This window comes from Podarcis bocagei (genome assembly GCF_964188305.1).
Source record: "Podarcis bocagei genome assembly, chromosome: 7".
NCBI classification, from domain to species: domain Eukaryota; kingdom Metazoa; phylum Chordata; class Lepidosauria; order Squamata; family Lacertidae; genus Podarcis; species Podarcis bocagei.
Genome location: NC_138132.1, coordinates 26,575,251 through 26,601,190, shown reverse-complemented (window position 1 = coordinate 26,601,190; position 25,940 = coordinate 26,575,251). Strand labels below are relative to the sequence as shown.

General features: G+C 48.9%; 2 protein-coding genes across 3 annotated transcripts in view; one reads left to right on the top strand and one right to left on the bottom strand.

The window, feature by feature from the left end:
* The window catches only part of LOC308591813 (digestive cysteine proteinase 1-like), a 29,924-nt gene extending 23,105 nt beyond the window's left edge, over positions 1 to 6,819 (bottom strand). Inside the window, exon 1 of the mRNA XM_081202762.1 lies at positions 6,668 to 6,819. Within this exon, the coding sequence (XP_081058888.1) occupies positions 6,668 to 6,719 (52 nt within the window). The 5' untranslated portion in view covers positions 6,720 to 6,819. The remainder of the gene's footprint in view (positions 1 to 6,667) is intronic.
* A 14,560-nt stretch (positions 6,820 to 21,379) lies between these two features.
* The window catches only part of FGR (FGR proto-oncogene, Src family tyrosine kinase), a 59,980-nt gene continuing 55,419 nt past the window's right edge, over positions 21,380 to 25,940 (top strand). Inside the window, exon 1 of one of the 2 annotated variants that reach the window (XM_081202764.1) lies at positions 21,380 to 21,756. The gene's annotated coding sequence lies outside the window, so the exon portion shown is untranslated. The remainder of the gene's footprint in view (positions 21,757 to 25,940) is intronic. The other variant, XM_081202763.1, reaches the window with a different exon arrangement.

Sequence of the window (25,940 nt, the reverse complement as noted above, 5' to 3'; positions counted from 1 at the left end):
TTTGTGAGGATTACAACTAGAGAATGCATGTGAAACACATTAAACATTTGAATGTGCTATACAAATGGTAAGTCTTAATATTTTTAGTTGGCACTGGGCATTTCATGGACTGACAGATATTCACAAGCCAACCAATGACAGCTTTACAGCATGAATTGCTGGGCAAGTTCTCCGAAGGGTAATTTGGCTGCTCTTAAGTAATTCTTTTTAGGACACACACCTCTTCACTCTGCTCGTACTTAGAAGACTCTGAGTTTCTACTCTCCAGCCCTAGACACGGTCACCAGCTCTGCTCCTGCAACTGCTTCAGAGGAGGGACTGATCTTTATCAAGGGCAAGGCAGCCAGCCCCACTACTGACATCAGTTGTAACATTTGGAGCTAGAGCTTTCTTTCTTCTCCTCCTCCCTCCCCCTCCTTTTTCCTTGTGTGTCATTTAGTTTTAGATTATGAACTGGAGGCCAGGGACCATCTTAGAGTTGATCTTTGTAAGCCTCTCCAAGATAATTTTTGACTAAAGAGTATAAATGCTGTAGAATCAATAAATCAATGTCGACTTTTGGATGAAAGGATTTGCAAGAATACAATTTTTAAGATTGCGATTTGATTAAAATGCAGCAAATAGAAATGGTTGTTCGGATGACAGAAGAGGAAATGGGAGAGTTTCAGGTGCTACATTGGAAAGCACCCCAGAAGCAGGATTAAAATTGCACAAGGGCAAAAATAGGGGACCAAACCCAAAATATATATCTGATAAGCTTGTCTTAAAGAGATGCTTTAATAGCAGTGCCAAGGAACACCTATGACTCCTAACCTTATAATGCTTGTCCCTGTCATTAAGCAACTTTCAGTTTAGAATGACTATTAAACAACGCACAAACTAAAGCCGACACACCCTGAGAATGGGTCCCGCCTCTTCCTTGATGCCAGCATTTCCCGCAAAGTGGGCAAGACCCTAATTTGCCGATGCAAGAAAGGTTGTCTGACATGGCAGCAGATGAACCTCCCGCTCTGAATGAGCCTCGCTACATTCTATTCCCCTTGTATTTTACTATGTAATTCTTACTATTAAACTTGAATTTAATAAATAAATCAGTTTTGTCACATCTGTGCAAAGCTGACATAGAACAAGCAGCCCCAGTTGCTCTCGGCTCCCGGCTAGGGTTGGGGCATTTGGGTGAGCAGGTTGCAGGAAGCAGCCTCTAATTTGGAAGCAGGGAAGCTTCAGGGAGAGACATGCCTTGCTGCTCTCCAAGTTCATCCATGTCAGCATTTTTCCTGAAGACGCCAAAATCCAACTGCCTTCCATAGCAGGGAAGGGCTATAGCTCATTGGTAGAGCATCTGCCTTGCATGCAAAAGGTCCCGGGTTCAATCCTGGGCATCTCTAAGTAGGACTGGGAGAGGCTCCTGTCTGAAACCTTGGAGAGCGACTGTGGGACAATTCTGAGCTAGATGGACTAATGGTCTGCCTTGGAATAAGGCAGCTTCCTAAGTATTAGGAAAGTAGGTTAATGAAACACCAGAACAGGGTGTGGGGGAGAAGAGGGCAGATCATTCCACCTGGCAAACTGAAATGCTTGCGCTTAAGGAACGATCAGAAGAGCACAATGCTGAATTCCTCCCTGGACAGCACTGTAGTGGCAAATTCAGACAGCCAGAGCCACACACCCTTCTAAGATTATATAATAATTTTAGAAGGTTGTATCATCTCACAATTGTACAACAATAATAATTAGGGACACGTTGCAACAATCACTGCAGCTCCATGTGTTGCCTTTCAGCTAGATCTACTATTTCCTGTGCACATACATGGGCAAATGATACTCAGTAGCTTCTTTCTAAGTGACTTAAGTTGCGTTTCCCTTGAAGTTCTTTTATACGTAACAGAATTTGCACACTGTTTCCTTGGAATGGAAGTGCCTTGTGTTGCCAAATGCTTAGCTTTGGAGCATACAGAGTGACGCAGATTCCTCCCAGTTCTTCCCAAATTCCTTCTGCAAAGTGACCCTAGGAGCCCATCCTCAGGAACTGACTCACCTCCTTTCATTCTGCTTGACCCCAAGTAGCACAAACAATGAGAAGACTTCTCAGTGTGCTTCCTGCTTGCTTGGATGGAGGACAGAAAGGGGTGTGGGGGTTTCTGCAGAAACTATCCTAATGCATGAAGGATAAAATTTGCATTAATTGCTCCACCCACTTTTGCCTCTGTCCCGTCCACTGCTTGCATACAACCCTCAGAAGGCTTCTCAGAAAGGAATGGACCCTTACACTGATTTTCTTTTTGGTGCCCTTATAGTAGGGAGATCATCTATATGTGGCTGAATCTTGAGACCAGAAGGCAAGAGTGTGGAATGATGCTCTTAACCAATTCATTGTTTATGTCATTTGGTGTGGGTGTCTGTACAGGGAGTGGCTATTTATAATTTCCAGTGCTCAAGATGAGGCCCACCCAGAATTTAAAAGTTCTGAAGATGAGAGTTTCACCACCTGATCTCTTTTGCTACCTGATTCTAGCAAAGAAATTCCCCAGAATCATAGTTTTGCAAGAGGGCAGAGTTAGGGTTAGAAGACTGGAAGAGCTGGGAAGTCCTGCCAGTCTCAAAACTACAGTTCCCAGGAAGCCCCATTCTCCAGATCTACTTGAAAGCAGGTTTCAGCCTTTTGATACATCTGCCCAGAGCATCTGGGTGGCGAAATTAAAACCATTATTTGTGACTCTGACCACTGAAGTACAACTGACTCATGTTTTTGCCCTCCCACATACTCTCATGTGGCTCTGAGTGAAACTGCAGCTGCTGTTTGAGCTGTGGTTTTCTATACAGCACAGACATGGAAAGCCACTCTGGCTCTGCCAGTTTGTCAAGCTCAAAAGGGAATGAGAAGTCCTTCTACTAGAAAGGCTGCTACACCTGCTATCAAAAGAGCAAGTGAGCAATTTTATGTACTCAAAAATTTCACAAAATAAGCCAGCCATGCATTTCTTTTAATTGATTGGGAAATGTAGCAGGAATTTTCATAGTACAGATTCTCTCTTCCAACAAGTCTGTGAAATTACTTAAGAGGCAGAGCATCTGCCCTGCAAGCAGAAGGTCCCAGGTTCCATCTTCAGGTGGGGCTGGGAAAGAACCTTGCCTGAAATCATGGAGAGCTGCTGCTAGTTAGTGTAGACCAGGGTTTCCCAAAGATGCGTCTCCAGCTGTTGTTGGACTACAACTCCCAGCATCCTTGACCACTGGTCCTGCTAACTAGGGATGATGGGAGTTGTAGTCCAACAACAGCTGGAGACTTAAGTTTGGGAAACACTGGTGTAGACAACACAGAGCTAAATGGACTAGTGCCTTGACTCCAGGCAGCGAGTATCTGTGACAAGTCAAAACACTGTATTTTACAAACTATTTCAATTGCTAAAGCTCCATTGTGCGCTCACTATGACAGGTACCAGTGATGCAATATGCCCAGTGAGGGGAAAATACACTAATCATGTTTATGTGTGACATTACTCCGTGTCATTGTTCTCCAGTGGGTGTGCACTTCCTTCTTGCAGCACAATTAAGCAAATCTCACCGAGAGGAGAGCAATGCAAATCCCAGCAAGTGTTCCAATTGTTTAAAGATGCTATCACTGGAGAAATCAGGGTATTTGCCTTATGTAACTGTTAGCACACATTCACAAAGGATTTTGTCACCTGCAGCATGTGGGGAAATGCTTTACAACCTCAATAACATCTCTGACTTCTGCTATTTGCAGCCAGTCAATACATTGGGTCAACTTTATTTAGACCGGCCAGCTGAGACCTCCAGCTTAGGGCATCGTACTGGTTTGCACACTGTAAGCACAAACGTCCTGGGTCAAGCTTTTCCCACATCCTTTAAGTGTTTTGAACACGAGATAGAGGAGAACCTACTGTACATCTGCAATAGCTCAGCACTAGTTTCTGACTCCCAGCAGAAACCAAAAATTCTCTCTTCTAAACGGAGGTGCAGAAGTGAATGAAACTTAGGGTCCTGGGGTGGAACATAGTTCTGGTACCAAAAAGAAATTCCTCGGCTGAGCACAGAACACAGAGTAAGGCTGAGCCAAAATACCCTTCCCAATTCATGGGGTGAACGACTCTGGAATGTTGCTGGTGACATTGGAAGTTATCTAATCAAGAGGTCATCAGGGTGTGGATAACTGTGACAAGGCTGTCTCCACTGAAGTTATGCAGACCTGGGGTTACAACATAGCCCAGGATTTCCCAACCTGGTGCTTTCTCCAGATGTTCTGGCCTACAACCACCACTAGTCTCGGCAAGCATGGCCAATGGTCTGGAATGACGAGAGCCTTGCCCCCAAAACAACTGGAGGGCACCAAGTTGGGGAAAGTTGGCATACTGCATTGGCTCTCTTGGCTTGCCATACCAGAAACTACCTGAGTCAGCATTAAAGTTGGGGGTTTTTTTTGCTTATACAACCTCTATGTGGCTTCCTCTTCATGACAGCTGCCATAACCCTTTCTGCAGTGTAGGATACAGAAGGGCAACTTTTGCCAACCTGGCGCCCTCCAGATGTTTTGGATTCCAGTTTCCATATGCTGGCAGGGGCTGATGGAAGCTGGAGTTCAAAAGATCCAGAGGCACCAGGGTGTGGCCAGAAGTACAGCTAATAGCTGCAGCCAGCCCAAGCCCACTTGCCTCCAGATGCAGATGAAACAGATTGGCATTATGAGCAAGGGAGGTTTGAACCCATAGCCTTTGGGGAATGCTGCCCTAGCAGTTTCTATGCATCCTAACTCAAAGATGCCTCTGGATCTACCTGTATGTGTGGGAGTTAAAACTAAAGGCAACAGCTTAAAATGCCTGCATTCCAAATTACTTGGAGAGCAAAAAGGATCATAGCTCAGTGGCAGAGCATCTGTCTTGCATGCAGAAGATCCTGGATTCCAACTCTGCCATATCCAGAGTTAGAGAGGGGCTGGGAATGTCCCCTATCTATAACCCAGTCAGAGTAGACAGTACTCAGCTGGAGGTACCTGTTATGTATTCCTATGTTGCAAAAGGGGGTGATACAAAGCAAATCCTATAAATCAAGTAAATTAAGCAACCCAACAGATGACCTCATGCTTCTTTCCCTCACTCACTTCATTCCCTGACTCTTTTTTCTAGTCTCCTCTAGAAGAAGACACCAAAGAGCTTCACACCTGTATTGGTCACAGGCTGTGTGCCTAGAAAAGAAGTGCAACAGGCAGATATTCAACCAGGCACAGCTACACCCTCCACTGCTACATTTGTTGGATTCCTGCCTATTTCCCAGCAGCTCAAGGCACCGATCCTGTTACGGAGAAACAAGACTGGCACCCCTACATACCAAAGGCAGCATTGCCTTACATCACCCCCAAACATCCTCTCATACTTTCAAGGAGACCTTGGCTTTGTACACGCCATACATTTAAAACACATGGTTTTTCCTCCAAAGAATCCTGGAAACTGTAGTACTTCCCCTCCCTGAGCTACAATGCCCACGACTCTTTGAGGGAAGACATGTGCTTTAAATGTATGGTGTGTATGGAGCCTCAGTTGCTATGATGTAAAGGTAAAGGGACCTCTGACCATTAGGTCCAGTCGTGACCGACTCTCGGGTTGCAGCGCTCATCTCGCTTTATTGGCCGAGGGAGCCGGCGTACAGCTTCCAAGTCATGTGGCCAGCATGGCTAAACCGCTTCTGGCAAACCAGAGCAGCACATGGAAACACCGTTTACCTTCCCGCCGAAGCAGTACCTATTTATCTACTTGCACTTTGACGTGCTTTCGAACTGCTAGGTTGGCAGGAGCAGGGACTGAGCAACAGGAGCTCACCCTGTCACGGGGATTCAAACCGACAACCTTCTGATCGGCAAGTCCTAGGCTCTGTGGTTTAACCCACAGCGCCACCCGCGTCCCTTGCTATGATGTAAAGCAGCATATAAATGGCTGAAATAAACATACATTCAACAGTGCTGCATGTGTGCAAATTGTGAATAGCTGCTTGCGCATATGGAGGATAACATACATGTAGAACTGGCATATACTATGAACTCCACACAAAGACAGAGGAGGAGACCATCCAGTCCTAAACAGCACCCCACTGACACAGAATTTCACAGCTGAAAGTGCCTTGTAGATAACAGTGGATCAGTAGATACCAGAAGGTGAGAGGTAAATAGGATTAAATGATGGCATGCCAACATTTCACCAGCCCCATACCCCCATGCTTTTAACAGCATCTTGATCTACAAATATTAACACAGAGCCCCACTTTCCTCCATGCAGACGATAGCACCTCCTCACCCATTCTTACAAACCAACGGTGACATTCAAGGTTAGCCATACTCAAAGCAGGCCCACTGATACTAATGGCCACGACTAACTTAGGTGCATCCATTTCAATGGGTCTACTCCCGAGTAGAACTTAGCTGCACACAGCCAAAGGAATAGTTGAAAAGGCACAAGAGCAGGTCAGACCATGCTGCCCAGCGCGGTCAGTTGGCAATCCTTCCTCATCTATTGTTATGATTTGATGGGGCCTTTTCCCACATTAAGGAAGAGCACACAGTAGCTGCAAACCCAATCTCTTGGGCTTCCTTGTCAGATCGCGTCTGCAGCGCCCAGAAATGCAAAAACCACAGCTGCTTTAGCCGGAACCTACTCACCTAAAGCAAAGCTCCACGAGCAGAGAATCAGGACCAAGGCAAGCTTCCCCATGTCTGCGGCTCTTCCTTTTCCCAGCCGGCACAAGACAGCAGAACTTCACATTCTGCTTTTAAGAAGAGCGCGGCCAGCCAATGAGAGCGGCCAAGCGCCCCCCGGGGGTGGAACCTCACCTCGCCTCGCCTTTCCGAACAGCTGATTACCGTATTTCGCAGCGGAGAGGCGGACTTGGCTTGACTCCAGCCGGCGCATGGCACTGAAGGACGCCGACGGTGCGCTCCTAAAGACGCGTCTACTCAAAAGTAGACGCAGGAAATTGGGTGTAGAGCTGCAAGCGCTTTTCTTGATTGAGCGCTTTAGTGCATTCGTACCCCTTCTGCAAGGAGCTCAAGATGGCACGCGTGGTTCTCTCCCCCTCCCCATTTGACCCCAACAACAGCCCTGTGAGGTAGGCTAGGCTGCTGCGAGGCAGTGGTTGACCCAAGATCACCCAGTGACCTGGCCTCCCAAGTCCTAATCTCTAACTTGTACACCACGCTGGCTCTAACCACTACACTCTCCTTTCCTACTGCAACGTCCGCGATGAGGAGAGGGTTTTTAATTTTATTCTTATCTTCGTGGCATGCATCTCCCCACCGCTAATCTGTTCCCTCTGAGGATACTGAGAATAAATATTTGGGGCTTGAGAAGACTAGATTCCTCACCCCATATCACCCTGATTACAATCCCTCTTCCTCTCTTGCTGATAGCCCAACAATTCTCTCTACCCTGGACATCTGCAGGTCTTTGTCAGCCCCAAAAATATTCATTTAAAATATTTCTTGGTTGCCCTCCTCATTAAGAGATTCCAGGGCGGCGTATAAAAGCATGGATAAAATAAATCCACACCTACATATAAGCATCAAAATGCAACAAAAAAGCGTGACAAAATACAACAACAAAAGTGCAAAAACCAAAACCAGACTGGAAACACCAATCTTTATAAATAGAATTTATAAACATATGTTTCTACATGATTATGGGGGAGCATTCCAAAGAGCCTTATTAATACTGATACCAATTAATAGCATCAGTTATTAGATTCAATTACTATTAATTAAAAGTACTATTTTAATAGTAATAATACCTTAATAATACAAATACAAGGAGGGCCTTACAGTGGTACCTCTTGTTACGTACTTAATTCGTTCCGGAGGTCCGTTCTTAACCTGAAACTGTTCTTAACCTGAGGTACCATTTTAGCTAATGGGGCCTCCTGCTGCCGCCGCACCGCCACCGCACAATTTCTGTTCTCATCCTGAAGCAAAGTTCTTAACCTGAGGTATTATTTCTGGGTTAGTGGAGTCTGTAACCTGAAGCGTCTGTAACCTGTACCACTGTATTAACAACTGAATGATCAGTGTGGTGTAATTAGAGCGCTGGCTGGACTGGGACCTGGGAGACCAGGGTTCAAATTGAAGCACACTGGGTGGCCTTGACCTCACAGGGTTGTTGTGTGGAAAAAATGGGGAGGGGAAGAACCATGTAAACCACCTCAAGCTCCCGGAGGAAAAGGTTGTATATTCATGTAATAGATAAATAAATAAATACTGCCCTTTTAGGCAAGACCAAAGATTCACCTGAATCCAGCCTCCCACCAATAGGAGTTATCCATTGATTTCCACTGATGAATCACTTCCCTTAAAATATGTTGAAAACAATTTCACAGAAAAATCACTGGCAATTAAAAGCAATTTAAAAAGGACACCATGCAGTAAAAAACAATTGCATCAACGAGAACAATTTCCTATGTAAAAACAGTTTCACATCCAGTAGAGATACAGGGAGGGATAAGTATCTCCACACTTCAAAGGCTTGTTGGAGAAGGAATGTCTTCAACAGGCACTGGAAAAGCCAATAGAGAAGTTCCTGCCTGCTGATATGTAAATTGTGTCCATGTCTTTCCGTCTCCCTTTGCCAAAATGTTATCATTAACCCTCCCCCTCCCTCTTGGCATACTTGAAATGCATGCAGGAGTCCCTCATAGTTTTAACTCCTACGCTTACAGGTGTATCCAGATCATGACTGAGTGAGGATGCATGGAAATTGCCAGGTGGGTTGAACTGCATTCCCCAGAGGCAGACGGTTCAGACCACCTGTGCTCCTCCAGCATCAGGGACGGGGAGCCTTTTTTTTAAGCCAGAAGGCCACATTCCCTTGCAAACAACCTTCTGGGGGCCAGATGCCAGGGGTGGGTGGGGCCAGATGCAAACCTTTGTCCAATAGTAGAGCTTCCAGACTGTTGCTATTTTCAGGTGGGATTCAGTCACAAACCGGTAAATTCAGGTTGCACAGTTAAAGCCGTTTTTAGAACTCTGATGCCACAAACAAGCTTCACTGAATTTTTTTGGCTCCCCCCCCCCCCAATGTGATGGGAAAATGCACAGGAAAATGTGAGGTGACGTTTGCTTTTGTACAATGCAATGGCCATCTTGCGAACGGGGCATCTTGCAAACAAAACAGGTTGCCTGGAAATGCTCAGGGTTACACTCCAGCCTTGTAGAGGCCAGAGGTTTTAAAACACATCTCTCTTCATCGCCCTTCCAGGCAATCAGGAGAGATTAGCACAGCTCAAAGACACATTACAACAGCCAGGCAAAAAAAGCACTCAAGGAGGGCGTGGCCAGGGGAGGGTCTGTGCTCTGGCTTCCAACTCCCATTGGCCTCGGTCCAGTAAATCTGAAGGAGCGTCTCCGCCCCCATCATTCTGCCCGGACACTGAGGTCCAGTGCCAAGGGTCTTCTGGCAGTTCCCTTGCTCCGAGAAGCCAAGTTACAGGGAACCAGGCAGAGGGCCTTCTCGGTAGTGGCGCCCTCCCTGTGGAACGCCCTCCCACCAGATGTCAAAGAGAACAACAACTACCAGACTTTTAGAAGACATCTGAAGGCATCCCTGTTTAGGGAAACTTTTAATGTTTAATAGGTTACAGTCATACCTCTTGTTACGTTTGCTTCAGGTTAAATCTTTTCAGGTTGTGTCCTGTGGCGACGTTCAACATGACGTCATGCGCAGAAGCAGCGAATCGCAACCAGCGCACGCAGAGACACGGGTTGCATTCTGCTCATGTTGCAAACAGGGCTCTGGAACAGATCCCGTTCACAACCAGAGGTACCACTGTATTGTATTTTAATATTCTGTTGGAAGCTGCCATATGGGCAGGGTATAAATAATAAATTATTATTATTATTATTATTATTATTATTATTATTATTATTAAGCCCACACAGCATGGCCAATGAGGATATGGGGGTGGAGTCAGCAACATCTGGATGGCCACAGTCCCCTGTCCCTGATCTACCAGTTTGTTAACAAAAGCCATTTAAGCAAGACTTCAGCAACATATACCGTATTTTTTGCACTATAGGACGCACTTTTTCCCCTCCAAAAATGAAGGGGAAATGTGTGTGCGTCCTATGGTGCGAATGCAGGCTTTTGCTGAAGCCTGGAGAGCGAGAGGGGTCCGTGCGCACCGACCCCTCTCGCTCTCCAGGCTTCAGGAAGCTATCCCAAGTCTTGCAAGCCTGGCGGGATGTCCCGCGGGCTCGCAAGGCTTGCGGGCAGCAGCCTGCACCCAAAAGCTGGGGACAGCGGGGAGGCGCAGAGCCGCCACCCCGCTATTCCCCGACCTGATCTGGAGGCTGGCGGGGGGAGAAGCAAGCCTGCTTCTCCCCCCCCAAGCCCCACAAGCTCGGGGGATAGGGGGATGGCGAAGCGCCGCCATCCCGCTATTCCCCGACCTGATCTGGAGGCTGGGGGTGGGAGAAGCAAGCCTGCTTCTCCCCCCCCCCACCATCTCCACAACCTCCAGATCAGGTCGGGGAATAGCGGGATGGCAGCGCTCCGCCATCCCGCTATTCCCCGACCTGATCTGGAGGCTGGGGGTGGGAGAAGCAAGCCTGCTTCTCCCCCCCACCAGCCCCACAACCTCCAGGCTTCAGGAGAGCCCCACCGCCAGCCCCACAAGCTCGGGGGACAGCGGGAGAGGCGCAGCGCGCCTTTCCCGCTGTCCCCCGACTTGGCTAGAAGGCTGGCGGGGGGAGAAGCCTGCTCCTCCCCGTCGCCAGCCCCGCAAACTCAGGGGACAGCGGGAGAGGCGCAGCGCGCCTTTGCCGCTGTCCCCCGACTTGTCTAGAAGGCTGGCGGGGGGAGAAGCCTGTTCCTCCCTGTCGCCAGCCCCGCAAACTCGGGGGACAGCGGGAGAGGCACAGCGCGCCATCCCGCTGTCTCCCGACATGGTTTGGAGGCTGGCGGAGGGCTTCCTCCTCCCCCAGCCCCGCAAGCTCCCAGAGCGATGCCAAAGCTGCGCGCAGCTTCGGCATGGCTCTGGGTCCCGTTCTGGGGGAGGGGGAAGCTCGGGCTTCCCCACCCCAGCCCCGCGCCTGGCGGGGGGGGGGGATAATTTTTTTTGCCTTTATTTCCCCCCCCCCCCAAATCTAGGTGCGTCCTATGGACCCGTGCGTCCAATAGTCTGAAAAATACGGTAGATTAGGATCAATGTGGGAATCCAGCTAAACAAAACACAATATGTGAATCTGGCAAAGGCTGCTAGATACATGGCTATACCCATCCTTGTGCATCCTGTGCTGGGCCACCAAAAAGGGTATGCTGTATCCCAGGTCTTTATATATTGGACAGAGACAGCCTGGGCACTGTCCTCCCCACAATCTCATCACCTCCAGTTTAGATTACAGCAATTTGTTACACAAGGGATTTGTATGTGTACATTCTGCAGCATGTGACTGATGCAATAATATTGCATTAGTGGGTGTATTCATACTGGACTGTCCACACATCCTTCCACTTTCTGCAGTGCTTCCCCAATGCTACTGCGCTATTGCCACCTGGAGGGGCACTCCTGCAACACAGCACAACAAAAGCAGCGATGGTGCAAGGAAAAATAATTATATATGAAAAGAGAATTCCTGGGTGCCAATACCCAGGGATGGAGAAAGTACTCTTTGGTGAAAACCCCAGCAGAGATTTAAAGTCACAAAATATGCAGCAAACAAAGTGTGGAAATATAGGCTGTTAGACCTTCAAAACTGAGAGTTCCAAAACTTCCCTGTTCCCCTGGCATGGGGTGGGGGAGACACCCATACATCTGGTAAGTTAAAAATGGTTTACTTACAAACTCTCCAAAGGTCAGGTTCATGTGATTTTCCATATAGCACTGAGAAAAAGTGTTACAGGCAGTAAAATTTGGCTTACTTACAGTGGTAAAGTTCCTAAATTATTTCCTATAGAACTCAAGGATGGCTTGTGAGAGCCATGTGGTTTGAGCTGCAGCCACCAGCAAAGACTTCCTCGCATGCTGAACTTCTCAGGTAGACTGGGGGAACAGAGGCTTAATTACCTAGTCCCTCCCAAGGTGAGCTAAGCCTGATGGGACAGCTCACTCTTTGAACTTAACCCCTTCATGCATTAGTTAGACTTAAGGATGTTGGTTATTATGAGGCTAGTTATCTCACAAGCAACACAGAAGGAACCAGAGGCAATTGGTCTATTAGGCCAAATGGGGCACTGCTCCACCAACATCAGGCCTCCCTCAGCCAATCCCTCCAACCTGCTTGCCTTCTTGTAGACAGCAACTCCGGAGGGGTAGCACAGCATGCCAGTTTCCTCCCCGAGTCCTGGTGTTGCTCTTGTACGACTCAGCAAGGAGGAGGATGGGTACAAAACCAGAAGTAGTTGGCTCTACCTGTCATTGGCTCTGGCTCCACCTGCTGTTGGTCTCCCTGCTTTCTGCCCTACCTGTCCCAATTGCCACCAGCTATCAGCGGTTCGAATCCCCGCGACGGGGTGAGCTCCCGTTGCTCAGGCCCTGCTCCTGCCAACCTAGAAGTTCGAAAGCACGTCAAAGTGCAAGTAGATAAATACTGGTAGGTACTGCTTCGGCGGGAAGGTAAACGGCGTTCCTGTGCGCTGCTCTGGTTCGCCAGAAGCGGCCAATAAAGTGAGATGAGCGCCGCAACCCCAGAGTTGTCCACTACTGGACCTAATGGTCAGGGGTCCCTTTACCTTTTTATCACTGAAAGAAACCCTGGAACACTAGTGGTATAAAAAGTTGCAGAATTCAGTAGGAAGTTATGGGACAGGCATTGATGGGAAATGAATCTATATGTCCCCCTGAAACTTTTGCTGGTGCAAACAGTTGGGTGGCATGTAACTGCCCCCAAACCATCCTGAGCACAAACCATCAAGAATGTACAATGAAAAGGATGTTTGCGGGGTGTTGGGGTATTATAGATTGTATAACAAAACAGGGGTGTATTGAACTATTCTACAATGAGCAGCAGAGGGTGCTACAGACCAAGTTTGTGGTACAGACAGGGATGGGCAATTCCATCACTTTCAGTTTCTCATTTTTCCATTTTTAACTTCAGTTGTCCACATTTCTACTTTAACGTGTGTTTTTTTATTTTATTTTTTAAAGTGTTCATGAAAATTCACCAGCATTTTTATACTCAGGTTTGTATGCATTGCTGCAATACAGTCTTGCCAGCAGGTGGGAGACCATGTTAAATATTACCTGTGACATTTGCACTGGGAATCCTTTTCCACCTATGAAAAATCTCACATTGGTTTCCCTGACTTGGGCAAAGATCAGGCAACCAGACTATATTACATTCCAGACACAATCACCCATATGACCGCCTATATTTCCCTCCCAAATAAGTTTTAAGTCCAACATAGAGCCTCTGGTGTAGATTCAAAGTTCCTTATATAAAACTGAAACTGAACATATACTATATCTCATATTAAAGCACCAGATCACAGTTTGTGTAAGAGGTGTAGTGGCCTGGGCACAGATCTGTGGATGCAACAAAAGTTGGGCTACGAGATGAAAACCAAACCGTGCCATTTTCTTGCTGCGTGGTTTTGCCTTAAATCCAAAAGGTCCCACATTTGATCCCCAGCATCTCCTGGTGTGGCTAAGAAAAGCTACTGCTTGAAACCCCGGAGAGCCACTGCCAGCCAGAGTAGACAAGACTGAGCCAGGTGGACCAGTGGCCTGACAGAATATAAGGCAGCTTACTGTCCTCTTTTTGTTGGTGATACAAATCCTCTTTTCCTGCAGTGCCTATCCTACTCCCTGGGCAGAAGCGGCAGCAGATGAAAAGGCCATTCCGCTGACATTGCAGGAGCGCATCTCCAAGCATAATTTGAGCATGCATGCGCTGCCTGGCTCCTTTTATAGACTGGGAAACAGTTTTGCTCCCTTTGATTTCCCCCCTGGGATTTTGCAATGGTTTCTTTAAGCTGTTTAGTGCCTTGGAAGGTACCTCCTCCGTTAGCAGCCTGTTCCAACAGCTAATCATGCTTGTTACAGAATAATCTGTGGCTCTTTTCTAATTGGGAGGTGCCCATTCTCTTTGGGGGAAGGGCAGCAGTTCAGCAGTAGAGCATTTGCCATGCATGAAGATGCTCCCAGATTCTGGGGAGGCCAGCCCATTTGGACAAGTGGGGCACTGCCCCACCAAGATCAGCCTGCCCCTACCTGCCTGTCTAGGGGGCAGCCCTGACTGTCAGCCGCCTCCTCATTTCTAGCATTGCCTTTGCAGATTTCAACAAGGAGGAGGAAGTCAATGATGGAGAGCAGAGCCAGGAAGTCCATTGTTGCCAAGACCACGTCCTGTTCTAAATAGGAAGTCTTTTATAGCTCTTCCTGCCTCAGAGGAGCTAATAGCTAACCTGGGTGGGTGAGGGCAGTCCAGAAACCAGGAACACTACCAAGAGGAAAATTCTGTATTCTTGGTGGTGACTCACCACCCAAGGCACTTATATGCAGAGCTAAGAGTTCTTGCATTGCAGCCCCAGTGGCTCTCAATTCAAGAGCAAGTTTTTAGTTCCTTCTCCCACTCCCAGTTGTCAGTTTCTCCATTCATGTTGCTTCCGGATGACCTGTTTATTGAGTATCCGCCATGGTTTCTTTGCAAGATGTTAGATGATGTCAGCAGATTGAGCATTCATTCCAATTTCTTTGTGGGGAGGCTATATTCCTCATCACAAAAAGTGCAGTTTTGGGAGGACGTGGGTTTGTAGTGCAAGAGCTCCAGATCAACTTTAATTCCACAACCTGATTGGCTGCTATCGCATGCCAGTGGCAGTGGGTACCTTCAGGAGCTATGGTTGCAGGAGGTCTAAACCACTCACAAAAATACTCACCAATGCAGGCAGGGTTGCTGGTGCAGCAGAGTTCAAGCCATCCAAAGTCCAGCATAGCATAGCGAATCAGTCTAGGTCCAAACATAATCCAAAAGCAACGTCAGGAAACAGTTCATGCTCAATATCACCAAGAGTTCAGCAAGAGATATGAGCAAAGAGTCAGAGCCCTGTGCTGTTTCCAGCGAGTAGAAGACTCAGGAGGAATATCTACTCTGGCCTCTGTAGGAGACTAGCAACCAAACCTAACAAATGCATGTTCTTGCTAGTTGGTATGAAAAGGGGCTAATACCACAAAGCAGTATTGCTGATAGGCAGATACTCAGACCATAGAAATACAATTGGTAGAGAGGACTCAATGTGATGTCACTTCCCCTCCTTTCCAGGAGAGGAAGGAACTTACAGCATTTCCTGTTCCATTCTCTCTCACTTCCTTTGACCAGCATTAGATGCAGACATGCCTCTGCTTTCCCCACCTTTATGCTGGTTATACTGTTAACTGCTGGTGTTGTTATGATCCCATTCATGATTATAAAGTAAGTAAATCTATTTTTTAAACTTACTTGACAAGTTGTTGCCTGATTCTTTATTAAGTGGTGTAAGAAAGGGGAGCCAGCTTACTGCATATCTAGACTTGCTCAAAACTGCTTTTAATTTTACTGCCAAGGATGGGAGTCTGAAACTCTATTTAATCCACACACGTGGATGCCTGGAAAGATAAATTGCAATTAATATATCTTCTCCTACTCATGAAAACCCATCCCACAGCCTCCTGGACCACACCCTGACTACAGCTGTTCATTAAAAAAAATAGTTTCAGGGATTGTTTACTCCCAGGCATACAAGTCGACCATCAGTTCCAGCTTTTCGGATGCATACTATGACATCACCCTTCAGCTTGAACCCAAATCTTTTGCCACTCCTGTTCTTGAGGACTGCAGTGGTGGTGACTCCATCTCCTTCTCTGACCACTCCAGGGACGACTCCAGCAAGTTCTCCCAACATGGAGGGCCCCTAAAGAGTTCGATCCCCATTTGGGACAGCTGCATGTTACGCAGTTCTCAACCTATGGGTCCCCAGATGTTGTTGGACTACAACTCCCATCATCCCTGAGCTCTGGCCTTGCTAGCTAGGGGTGGTGGGAGTTGTAGTTCAACAACATCTGGGGACCCACAGGTTGAGAAAGGCTGGTAACTCTAGAATTCTATGATTCTATGTCAAATGCTAATACTGAACTCAGTTCTCCAAGAACTGCTCCTTATGTATCTCCACTCAGGTGCCAGAGGGAGGTATTTGTAGGCTCAGGCAAGGACCCTGGCTTTCAATCCCCAACATCCCCAGGTAGCGGCCCCTGCCTGGAAACCTGGAGAACGGCTGCCATGAAGTGGAAACCATCATGAGCTCGATGGACCATTGATTTGACTCCGCAGAAGGCACCTTCTTATAGGGATGCAGGTGGCACTGTGGGTTAAACCACAGAGCCTAGGGCTTGCCGATCAGAAGGTTGGCGGTTCGAATCCCCGTGACAGGGTGAGCTCCCATTGCTCGGTCCCAGCTCCTGCCAACCTAGCAGTTCGAAAGCACGTCAAAGTGCAAGTAGATAAATAGGTACCGCTCTGGCGGGAAGGTAAACGGCATTTCTGTGCGCTGCTCTGGTTTGCCAGAAGCAGCTTAGTCATGCTGGCCACATGACCCGGAAGCTGTATGCCGGCTCCCTTGGCCAATAAAGCGAGATGAACGCCGCAACCCCAGAGTTGGTCATGACTGGACCTAACGGTCAGGGGTCCCTTTACCTTTACCTTTAAGGCACCTTCCTATGCACCCATGTGTAGGTGAGAGGCTGCAGGAGGTCCCCGGTTCAATCCCCCAGCATCTTCACGTAGGACTGGGATTGTCCCATATCTGAAAACCCGCAGAGCTGTTGTCAGTCAGAGTAGAGAACGCTCCCCTAGATAGGCTAATGATCTGACTCAGGACAAGGAAGTTTCCTTTGTTCCTATAGCTTTTTTTATTGCGTGGGGGTGGGGGGCATGGCAGTGACAGGGTCCCTGAAACAGTCCACTGAGGAGTGAGCATGTCGTGGAATGCTAGCTGACTGTTGGAAGAGGAAATGGGAAAGTGGGGAGGTGTTGGGGGGCAGGGATGGGGTAGAATGGAGTGTCCCTGGAGAGGGCACAGTTGGTTTGCTACACTGCAACATTTTGTTGCAAGTCCCATTTGTATTCTTCTCTTACCTTTGTGGCAGTTCTCCATTTAAAAAACAACCGCATACTATTATAGTCAATAGTTATACCTATTGGGTTTGTTGTTTTTTTAAATAGCAGGGGGGGGGACGCTTTTCCTTGCCTCTCACACTGACAGATGACAAGGGGAGCAGTGGCATTTCAGCTTCTCACCTCCACCTCTCGAATCCTCTCTTCCCACTCGTTTCCCTTTGCAAAGCTGCTCCATTCTGCTTTGCCTGCCTAAATCAGTAACAGTTTATTTCTGTGTTCGCAGCCAGTCTTGAGGGAGGTGGGCGGGCAACCACAGGACTCAGATCACCATTTAGGATAAAATTGGAGCTGTGCACCAGCTCAGAGCATGGTCGTAGCTGGGGGGGGCAGCTGCCCCCCTAAATCAATAAAAATAAATAAAAATACATAATTAACTGAGGTTCTGTTCCCCCCTAACAAAAGGCCTGCCCCCCCCACAAAAATCCTGGCTACACCCATGGCTCAGAGTTCTCCCCCATTTGGCATCTTTCCCCAGGGATGAGAATCCCTCTACATGTCCCACATTCTGCGTGGGTTGAAATGAACAAACTCCCAGCTGTTAAGAGCCTCGCATATAGGAACCGAGGAAGCCTGCCTTAAACTGAGTCAGAGCACTGGGCAATCTAGCTCAGTATTGCCTACCCTGACTGGCAGCAGCTCTCCAGGGTTTCAGATGGGGGCATTCTCAGCCCCACCTGGAGATGCTGGGGATTGAACCTGGCAGGCAGATGGAAATGAAATTTATTACGGTCAGAGACCAGCTTGTGAAACACAAATGGAACTACAATCCCAAAAGCAAAACAAACATTTAAAACAATATACAACAATGGGTTTTAAGTTTAAAAATGTGGTAGGCATATAAATACATAAAGACTTTAAGAGAAATGACTCAGAGACACCCGTGGATCCGAGTTTGGGAATTTTCTTAACAAACTAGATTGAAAAGGGGGATGGTCTGCGCCTACAGATCTGTGCGCAGAATCTGGCATCGTCTTGTGATCTTTGCCTAACAGGAGATGATCGAATTTTTGCTTTACTGGGAGGTCAGCAAGCCTCACCAGCAGGGGGTCAATGGTTTCTCTGTGTGTTCAGGGCTTCCTATACCCCCCAATGGACAGGTGCAAATTCTCTGGTCATATGGGACTTTTTTAAAGGCTCGTTCCAAGACTGGCGAGGGCAGAGCCGAACTTCTGGCAAGTGTAAAAGCCCTTCTTGCAACAAGGCAGATGCTCCACCCCACTGCCCTTCATGTGGCAGCAGGCGACGCCAACTCTAGGGGGCGGAGTTGTCGTCAGTCCCCTTAGTATTCCTTAGCAGGGGGCTCAGCCTTTCCCCAAATGTTGAGGGGGATGGAGGAGGCTGAACTGCCAAGCCAAGCACAGGGGGAGGAGCCACAGCCACTAAAGGTGCAGGGTGCTGGGCAAGGCCTCCTCCTGACAATGTACCTCCTCCCAGTGTTGCACATGCATCACACATCACACACATGACATCACAGGTGCACACTGTGTTGCATGCATGATGTCATGCACACACTGCCTTGCTGAGCCCCCCCCCCCAATCTTTGGCTCATTGTGGCCCCTCTGCATGACAGTTTTAAAAAAATGAGATTTGACATCAATCCTTCACTTCCTTTCCTCCCCTCATTTTGTTCTTTAACTTCCAGTCAGCCTTTGGATTGTAAATGCCTTGGGGCAAGCACCACTCTCTTTTGCTTATGCCCCCCTTTAGCTGGGACCTTTCCTCTTGTGCAAAGGTCTGTGCTTTAAAGCACTGTGTCCGAGTGCTTTTTTTCTTTTTTGCCTCACCTCTTTTCCGGTGAAAACCTGCTCTTTACCACCGAATCAGAGCAAATGGCCATCCACTGAAAACCCAAATTGCCATTTGTTCCAATTCAGCACTAAAGAGTAGGTTTTTGCAGGGAAAGTGTTCTGACATGGCACTTTAAAGGTAAGTGTGAATGAGCCCAATACTGAGCAAGATGGAGCAGTGGTCTGATCTGGTACATGGCTGCTTCCTCTGTTCCTTTACATAGTGCAATGATAAACTATGGCGTTCGCTCCCATAAGAGGCTGTGAAGGCAGCCAACTTGGACCTCATTTGCACTCTACTTTTAAAGCAGTATCATACCACTTTAAACACTCACTGGAGCTGCAGTTTGTTAAGGGTGCTGAGAGTTGTTAGGAGACCCCTATTCCCCTCACAGAGCTACCAAGCCCAGAAGAGGGGTGGAGTGTTAAACCACTCTGATTGCCTTCTTGCTTTTCTGCCTGTCATTGGCTCTGGCTCCGCCTCCTGTTGGTCTCCCAGGCTTCCGCCTTAGCAAGTCCCAATGGGCACCTAGCCCCACTGGCTATATGACCACCCAAGGTCCCTTCCCATTCTCCAATTCTATGAATTCTGCATAAGAATAACTTATGGAAAATGTGTCAATTTCCACATATTTGGCATGCTTTGACAAGGGCATTATGCTTCTAAAATGCACACTTTTGAAGAGTTTGGATTTGTAAAGCCAACAAAGAAGGTATAGAATTTATAAAGGAAGTAGTAAAGGGAAGTAATGATGGAGAACTTTGCATTTGTGAGCTAGGCAGGGCATTTAAGCTCCACCCAAGTCTACTGGAAGTCTGCCCACTGTCATCCTCTCTCCTGCCTGCTAAGCTTTCACCAGAAATTTTGCACACAGTTGCAAGCTTTTCTCTTAGACTACAGGCAATATTATTTAATATCATTTAACTGAAGTTGTCTATGCACTCTATGACCTGCAAATCTTATGTCACCCAGGCTCACTCTGTATTGATTCCTTGCACAATTACCCTGGAGGAATCGTGATGTTGTGGAGCACACTTGGACCGGGTACAGGGTTCTTTGCGCTCTCTCTCTCTCTCTCTCTGATTTCCTAGTTTACAAAAATACATGCATTGTCTCTTTTCTCAAGTTGCATTTTATAGAGGTCAGTTTCATTTGTTGTGAGACATTAGTGTTACATACAGTGTTAGGTTAGGAAGGAAAGAGGGGGAGGGAGGGCTGGGTCAGGTGGTCAATACCTCCAATGTGGGGATGGGGAACCTGCAGCCCTCCAGATGTTGCTGGACTATAGCTCCCATCATGCCTGACCATCGGCCATGCTGGGTGGGCTGATGGGAGTTGAAGTCCAGCAGCATCTGGTGAGCCACAGGTTCATAGAATTGTCGTTGGAAGGGACCATGAGGGTCATCTAGTCCAATCTCTGTCAATGCAGGAATCTTTTGCCCAGCGTAGGGCTTGAACCCACAACTCTGAGATTCTCAGGCTCTACCAACTACCCTATCCCTACTGCAGGTTTTTTATTCTCACCTTAAAACACATTTGACATACATTATTGACATATATGATTTATAACAGGGTTTCCCAAAGATGCGTCTCCAGCTGTTTTTGGACTACAACTCCCATCATCCCCAAGAACCCTGGGAGTTGTCATTTGCTGAGAGCTGTTAGGAGACCTTTATCACAGAGCTCCAGTTGCCAGAATTCCCTGTGAGGAGGGATTGTTTAAACCACTTTGGGAACTGGAAACAGAACTCCTAAACGACTCTCAGCACCTTTAACAAACTACAGCTCCCAGCATTCTTTGGGGAAAGCCAAAGAGTTAAAGATAAGGTGTGAATGTCCCCTTGTACAGCAAAAGAAACTATAATAGATTCTGTGATGAGGGCCTATGAGAAGTACTCAGCACTCAGACCACATCCCCAACATACATTTAATGCACATGGGTTCCCCGCCATCCAAAGAATCCTGGGAACCGTAGTTTGTTCAGGGTGCTGGGAATTGTAGCTCTGTTGAGGGTAAACTACAGTTCCTAGGATTCTTTAGGGGAAATCATGTGTCCCCTTTAGGGGAAATATAGGGTGTCAATGTGCCTTAGTTATTGCCTAACTCACATTGATCAGGCCTCTCCAGGAAAAAAATGTTCTAGGGCTTTTCCAAAGTAGGAACACAGGTAGTTATTCCGAAACTGCCCTTCTAAGGATGGGGATCTGCACTCGCCCACCGTTAGGCAGTGAATAAGACTAAGAATAATTTTAAAGGAGGAACGTTTCCTCTTCTGAACCAACATGACATGCCTTTTTTAAAAAAACAAACCACCCATGAGAGAAGCCCTTGATTGGCCGTTCCTTCCCTCCTCCAGAAAGCAGCAAGCCGGCAATCAATGAATGGGTGGGACCTGGCGAGTCGGGGGTCCCGCCCTGACAGCTGATTGGGGGCGGTGGCGCTGGAGCAGAGGCGCTCGAGCTAGAGAACTGCTCCCCCTGCTTTCCTACAATGAGCTTCTGCTCGGCGAGAAAGGGGAGGGCAGAGAGAAGGAAGGTGGGGAAACAGAGGAGGTGCTTTTCTGTTCGTGGCATTACACCAGCTGAAGGGTCAGTCCGGGGAATATACAGATACACACGCACGCACACACATGCCTGCGCGCTCAGGAAGTACTCTGGCTGGTCCAAGCCCACTTTCCCTGCGCTTTTAGGGAAGGGAAGGAGCAACCCCAGCAGAGGAAGCGCCGGGAGGAAAAGCGAAGCAACCCCAGCGCTGGTCCTGCCAGTGGGGCAAAGAGGGACCTGTAGCGGGCGAGCAAGCTGGACGAGGGGGCGAAGCAGTTCCAGGTAAGGCGAGCTCTCGATCTCCGGTGCTGTTCGAAGCTGAGTGGCGCGGCGGGTGCGCGGCTTTGTGGATGCGCGCTCGGAGTTGGGGGTCAGGGGCTTAGGATCTCTGCGCCGAGAAAGAATCCCCCTCCCTCCTGTATATATGTATGTGTGTGTGTATATATATATATATATATATATATATATATATATATATATACATGTGTGTGTGTGTGTGTGTGTGTGTGTGTGTGTATATGAAAGACAGAGAGAAGAGGGGGTCTGGTCGCCTTCCTGTAGTAGCTTCGCCATCTCCGTGGCTTGTTGCTGCATCGAGGGAAGGAGGAGGAGGAGGAAGACAAGAAGAGCAGCCCAGGCCGCGGAAGCTGGAGACTGGGGGGCGAGGAAACGCGTCCCTAAATAAATGATCGGGGGGCGAACAGTGGCTAGTGGGGGCGGCAAATGTAGGAAAGCGTTTGGGGAGGAGGGTGGCATGTGTGGGTGCTCAGGGGAGTGACTTCCCTCAGAGTATTGGGCGGGGAGGAAGGGGGTGTTCTCGGGGTCCAGCACCGTTCCCGGAACTGCAGTGTGGTGGTGTCAGTGGGAGGAGGAGGAGGAGAAGATGGATGGGGAGCTGTAACGCTCTCCGGAGCCCTCGCAATCTCCCTGGTAAACCACACTGCGCAAGCCGAAGGTGGAGAGGAGAAGGAAGAGAGAGGGCCGGAGAGAAGGTGTGTTTGATGGGCACAGGTTGATGTACCTTTGTCTCTCCGCCCCCCCCCCCACGGCTGTGTTTCCTCCCACCCATCCCCGTTTCGTGCAAGGATGTGCAGGCAAAAAGAAGCAACCACTGTCCTCTCCTCTCTCTCCCCCGCCTCCTATTTCAGCAGCTGGAGTGAGGCATCAATAAGCTCCTTTTGTGATACCCGCCCCAAGATCGGGACCAGAATCGCCTGCTTAAACTGGGAACTGGGGAAAGCGGGGGGGGGGGCGTTTTCTTTTTCTACTGACGCCCCCTCGCCCCCGACCACCTTCTCCTCCCTGGGGACGCCTGGGCCATAAATCCTTCCCTTGCCAGCCGCTCCTCACAGCAAGCAACAAAAGGCTCGGCAGCAAACAGCCAAGGGGGTGAGTTGCCGGCTGCTCCAGCCCTGCAGGGGGAGAAGCGGTTTGTGTATACAGTATGTGCGTGCGTAGCGTAGGAGTGTCCTCCGCCTTCGCCGCCTCCCCCCACCGTTGTAAGGCCGGCGACCTACGAGGATCCCTTCTGACGCTGGACCAGACACCTGTGGACCACCTGCCTGCCTTTCTCCTTGCCCGCTCCAGTCTCGCGTTTCTTGCCCCGGCCAGAGCTATATGGTTTAGATCATGCTTTCTTAATTCCCTTTCCTCTCCGGCTCTTCCTCCCCCGTGTCCGCTTATCTGCCAGATCGGATGTTGAGAGAGGTGTAAAATTAAGCCATCTTTTCTCCCCCACCCCCCTGCCAGCTCTCTGGCCATTGATAAGATTCTTCCCAAGCCCCGCCCCCTCTTCGCTCATGTTGTGAAGAGAGCGTGGGCAATGTCGCCTTAAGAGAAGTTGTGCCACGCAGGAGTCGCAGTCACAGCATCCTCGCAGGAGCCCTGATTCCCCACCAGTGAACTTCGGTCCTCTTGGGTTCCGGACTTGGTGGTCTTTTGCAAAGCATGCCTCCCTCTTGCTACATTACAAAATGTAGCAAGCCAGCTGGCTTTCTGGGTGCCCTCCTGCGGAGTGGGGCTCCACACTTCTGCCCTAAAGCAGAGCTGTAGGTACGGGGGTGGGGGTGGGCTAGCCAGGTTTTTTGCCCTTCGTGAAACCTCCAGAGGGGCACTATGGAGCCTCCCAGCCTCTGTGTGTGCATGCAAATGCACATGAGGGGGGTGCCAAACTGGGTCTTTGACTCGGGTTAAACAAAGCTTAGTTTCACCCCTGCCTAAAATCCTCCAGACTCAGGGACAGGGGAACCACTTTTTCATTCTGAGGACCGCATTTCGTGCTAGGCAACCTCCTGGAGGCCGCAAGATGTCAGCAGCGGTGGACGGGGCCAGAGGCAAATGTGGGCGGAAGATTGAATGTGGTTGTTAGCTATGTACCATACAGGGCCGTCTTACCCATAGGTGTCAGGGGTGCAGGGCACCCGGGCGCCAGGCTCTCAGGGGCACCAGGCTGAGAGTCTGGGGCCTGAGAATTGAGTGCTGCGACTGGCTCTTTTGCTGCAGGCAGTTCTGTGCTGCGAGTTTGGGGGCGACCGAGCCAGCGAGACACTGAGGTGGCTGGCTGGCTCCGCCCTTCTGCATGCCTGGCACTGGGCAACCTGGGGGGCCACTGGGTGGATCTTTGCACTCTGTTGCCGCATATGGTTAAGACAGCCCTAGTACCATAGGCTGACTTTTTACACACATTCATGCACCCCTCTCTGTTGCCCATCTGGGCAAGCAAGAGGCATTATCTAGGCAGGTAAAAGCACTCAAGGAAGGTGTGGCGCAGGATTGTTGAGGGCTGAGGCAGGGCGGATGGGTGGGTGAAGTGGCCTGGGGAGAGTCCTGAGGGTTAGATAGACCTGGAAGGTGCACTTGACCCACAGACCCGGGTTCCCCAGCACTGCCCTACTGCCAGGCTTCCCCCTTCTAACCATGCGCATGGCGACCAGGCCTCAGCACACATTCCAGAGGCTCAGAGTTATGGCGAGAGAGCCGCTGAGGGAAACAGCTTGTTTCCTTCTCTCTTGGAATGGCCCACCCCACTTGTGTCCTTGGTTTCTCTCCTGCATTGTTCTTCTTTTAAAAGAAAAAATGAGGGGGAAAATGCCTGTCTGCTTCCCAAAACTGGGGGGTTCTCCCAGAATGTGACCAACAGTTTCCGCCTCTCCTCCAGCACTCACAGATCCAGGAATTGGCACCTCCTTCCTGCGGAAGTCCTGCTTTTCTCAGCCAGAGGTTGAGCTGGGGGGAGGTGATAAGGTTTATGGGGAAAGGGTTACTATGACTACTCCTGCGCAGAAATGAACATTTCTCTTTCCTCTGTGTGCGCTCGCTCGCATGTGCGCCTTCCTCTGGGTCACTTTGCGGAGAGAGTATTTTTATCAGGTTTCAGAAGGACAGTCCCTGCGAGCTGAGTGGGAGAGCACATGCTTTGCCTGCAGAAGGTCTCAGCAATGTAGCGAGAGCACCGGAAGAAGGCAAGCTGCCTCACACTGAGTCAGGCCATTGGTCCTTCTAGGTTCGTACTTTTTTTCAGCCAAAGGGCCACATTCCCTCCTGGGAAGTGTGTCACTGTTGGGCGAGGCTGGTGGCAAAAGTGGGTGGAGCAATGAATGCAAATTTTGTACACATGACTAACTTGACACACATTCACACAGCCTCCATCCAATGAAGCAAGAAGCACTATCAGAGTTGCAGCCAGGCAAAAACATTCACATAGGGTGTGAATAACAGAATCAAAGAATCATAGAGATGGAAGGGTCATCTAGCTTACTCCCTGCATGCAAGAATCTTTTGCCCAACATGGGGCTCGAATTCTCGACCCTGAGATTAAGTCTCATGCTCTACTGACTGAGCTATGTAAGGTGAGTGAGGGGTGTGGCATGAAAGTGGGTGTAGACTGAGGAGTCTTGAGGGCCAGACAGAGAGGGCTGGAGGGCTGCATTTGGCTCCCTGACCTGAAGTTTCCCACCCCTGATCTATACTCACTGGCAGCAGCTCTCCAGACAGGTGTTCTTCTAGCCATACCTGGAGATGCTGGGGATGAAGCCAGCATTCAGTCTGCAGCACCTCCAGGCAGGCCTAGGAAAAATTCTCAAGTGGTCCTCCATCTGTTGTAGGACTTCAGGTCATTTCAGCCCCAGAGAGTGTAAGTAATGGATGGGGATGTTGGGAGCTGGGAGTTCAGCAACATCTGGTGAGCCACATGTTCCCCATCCCTAGTGTAATAATAATAATAATAATAATAATAATAATAATAATAATAATAATAATAATAATTTAATATTTATACCCCGCCCATCTGGCTGGGCCTCCCCAGCCACTCTGGGCGGCTTCCATAAAACCAAAAATACAGTAAAATCACACGTTAAAAACTTCCCTGAACAGGGCTGCCTTAAGATGTCTGGTGGGACGGGGTTCCACAGGGCGGGCGCCACTACCGAGAAGGCCCTCTGCCTGGTTCCCTGTAGCTTTGCTTCTTG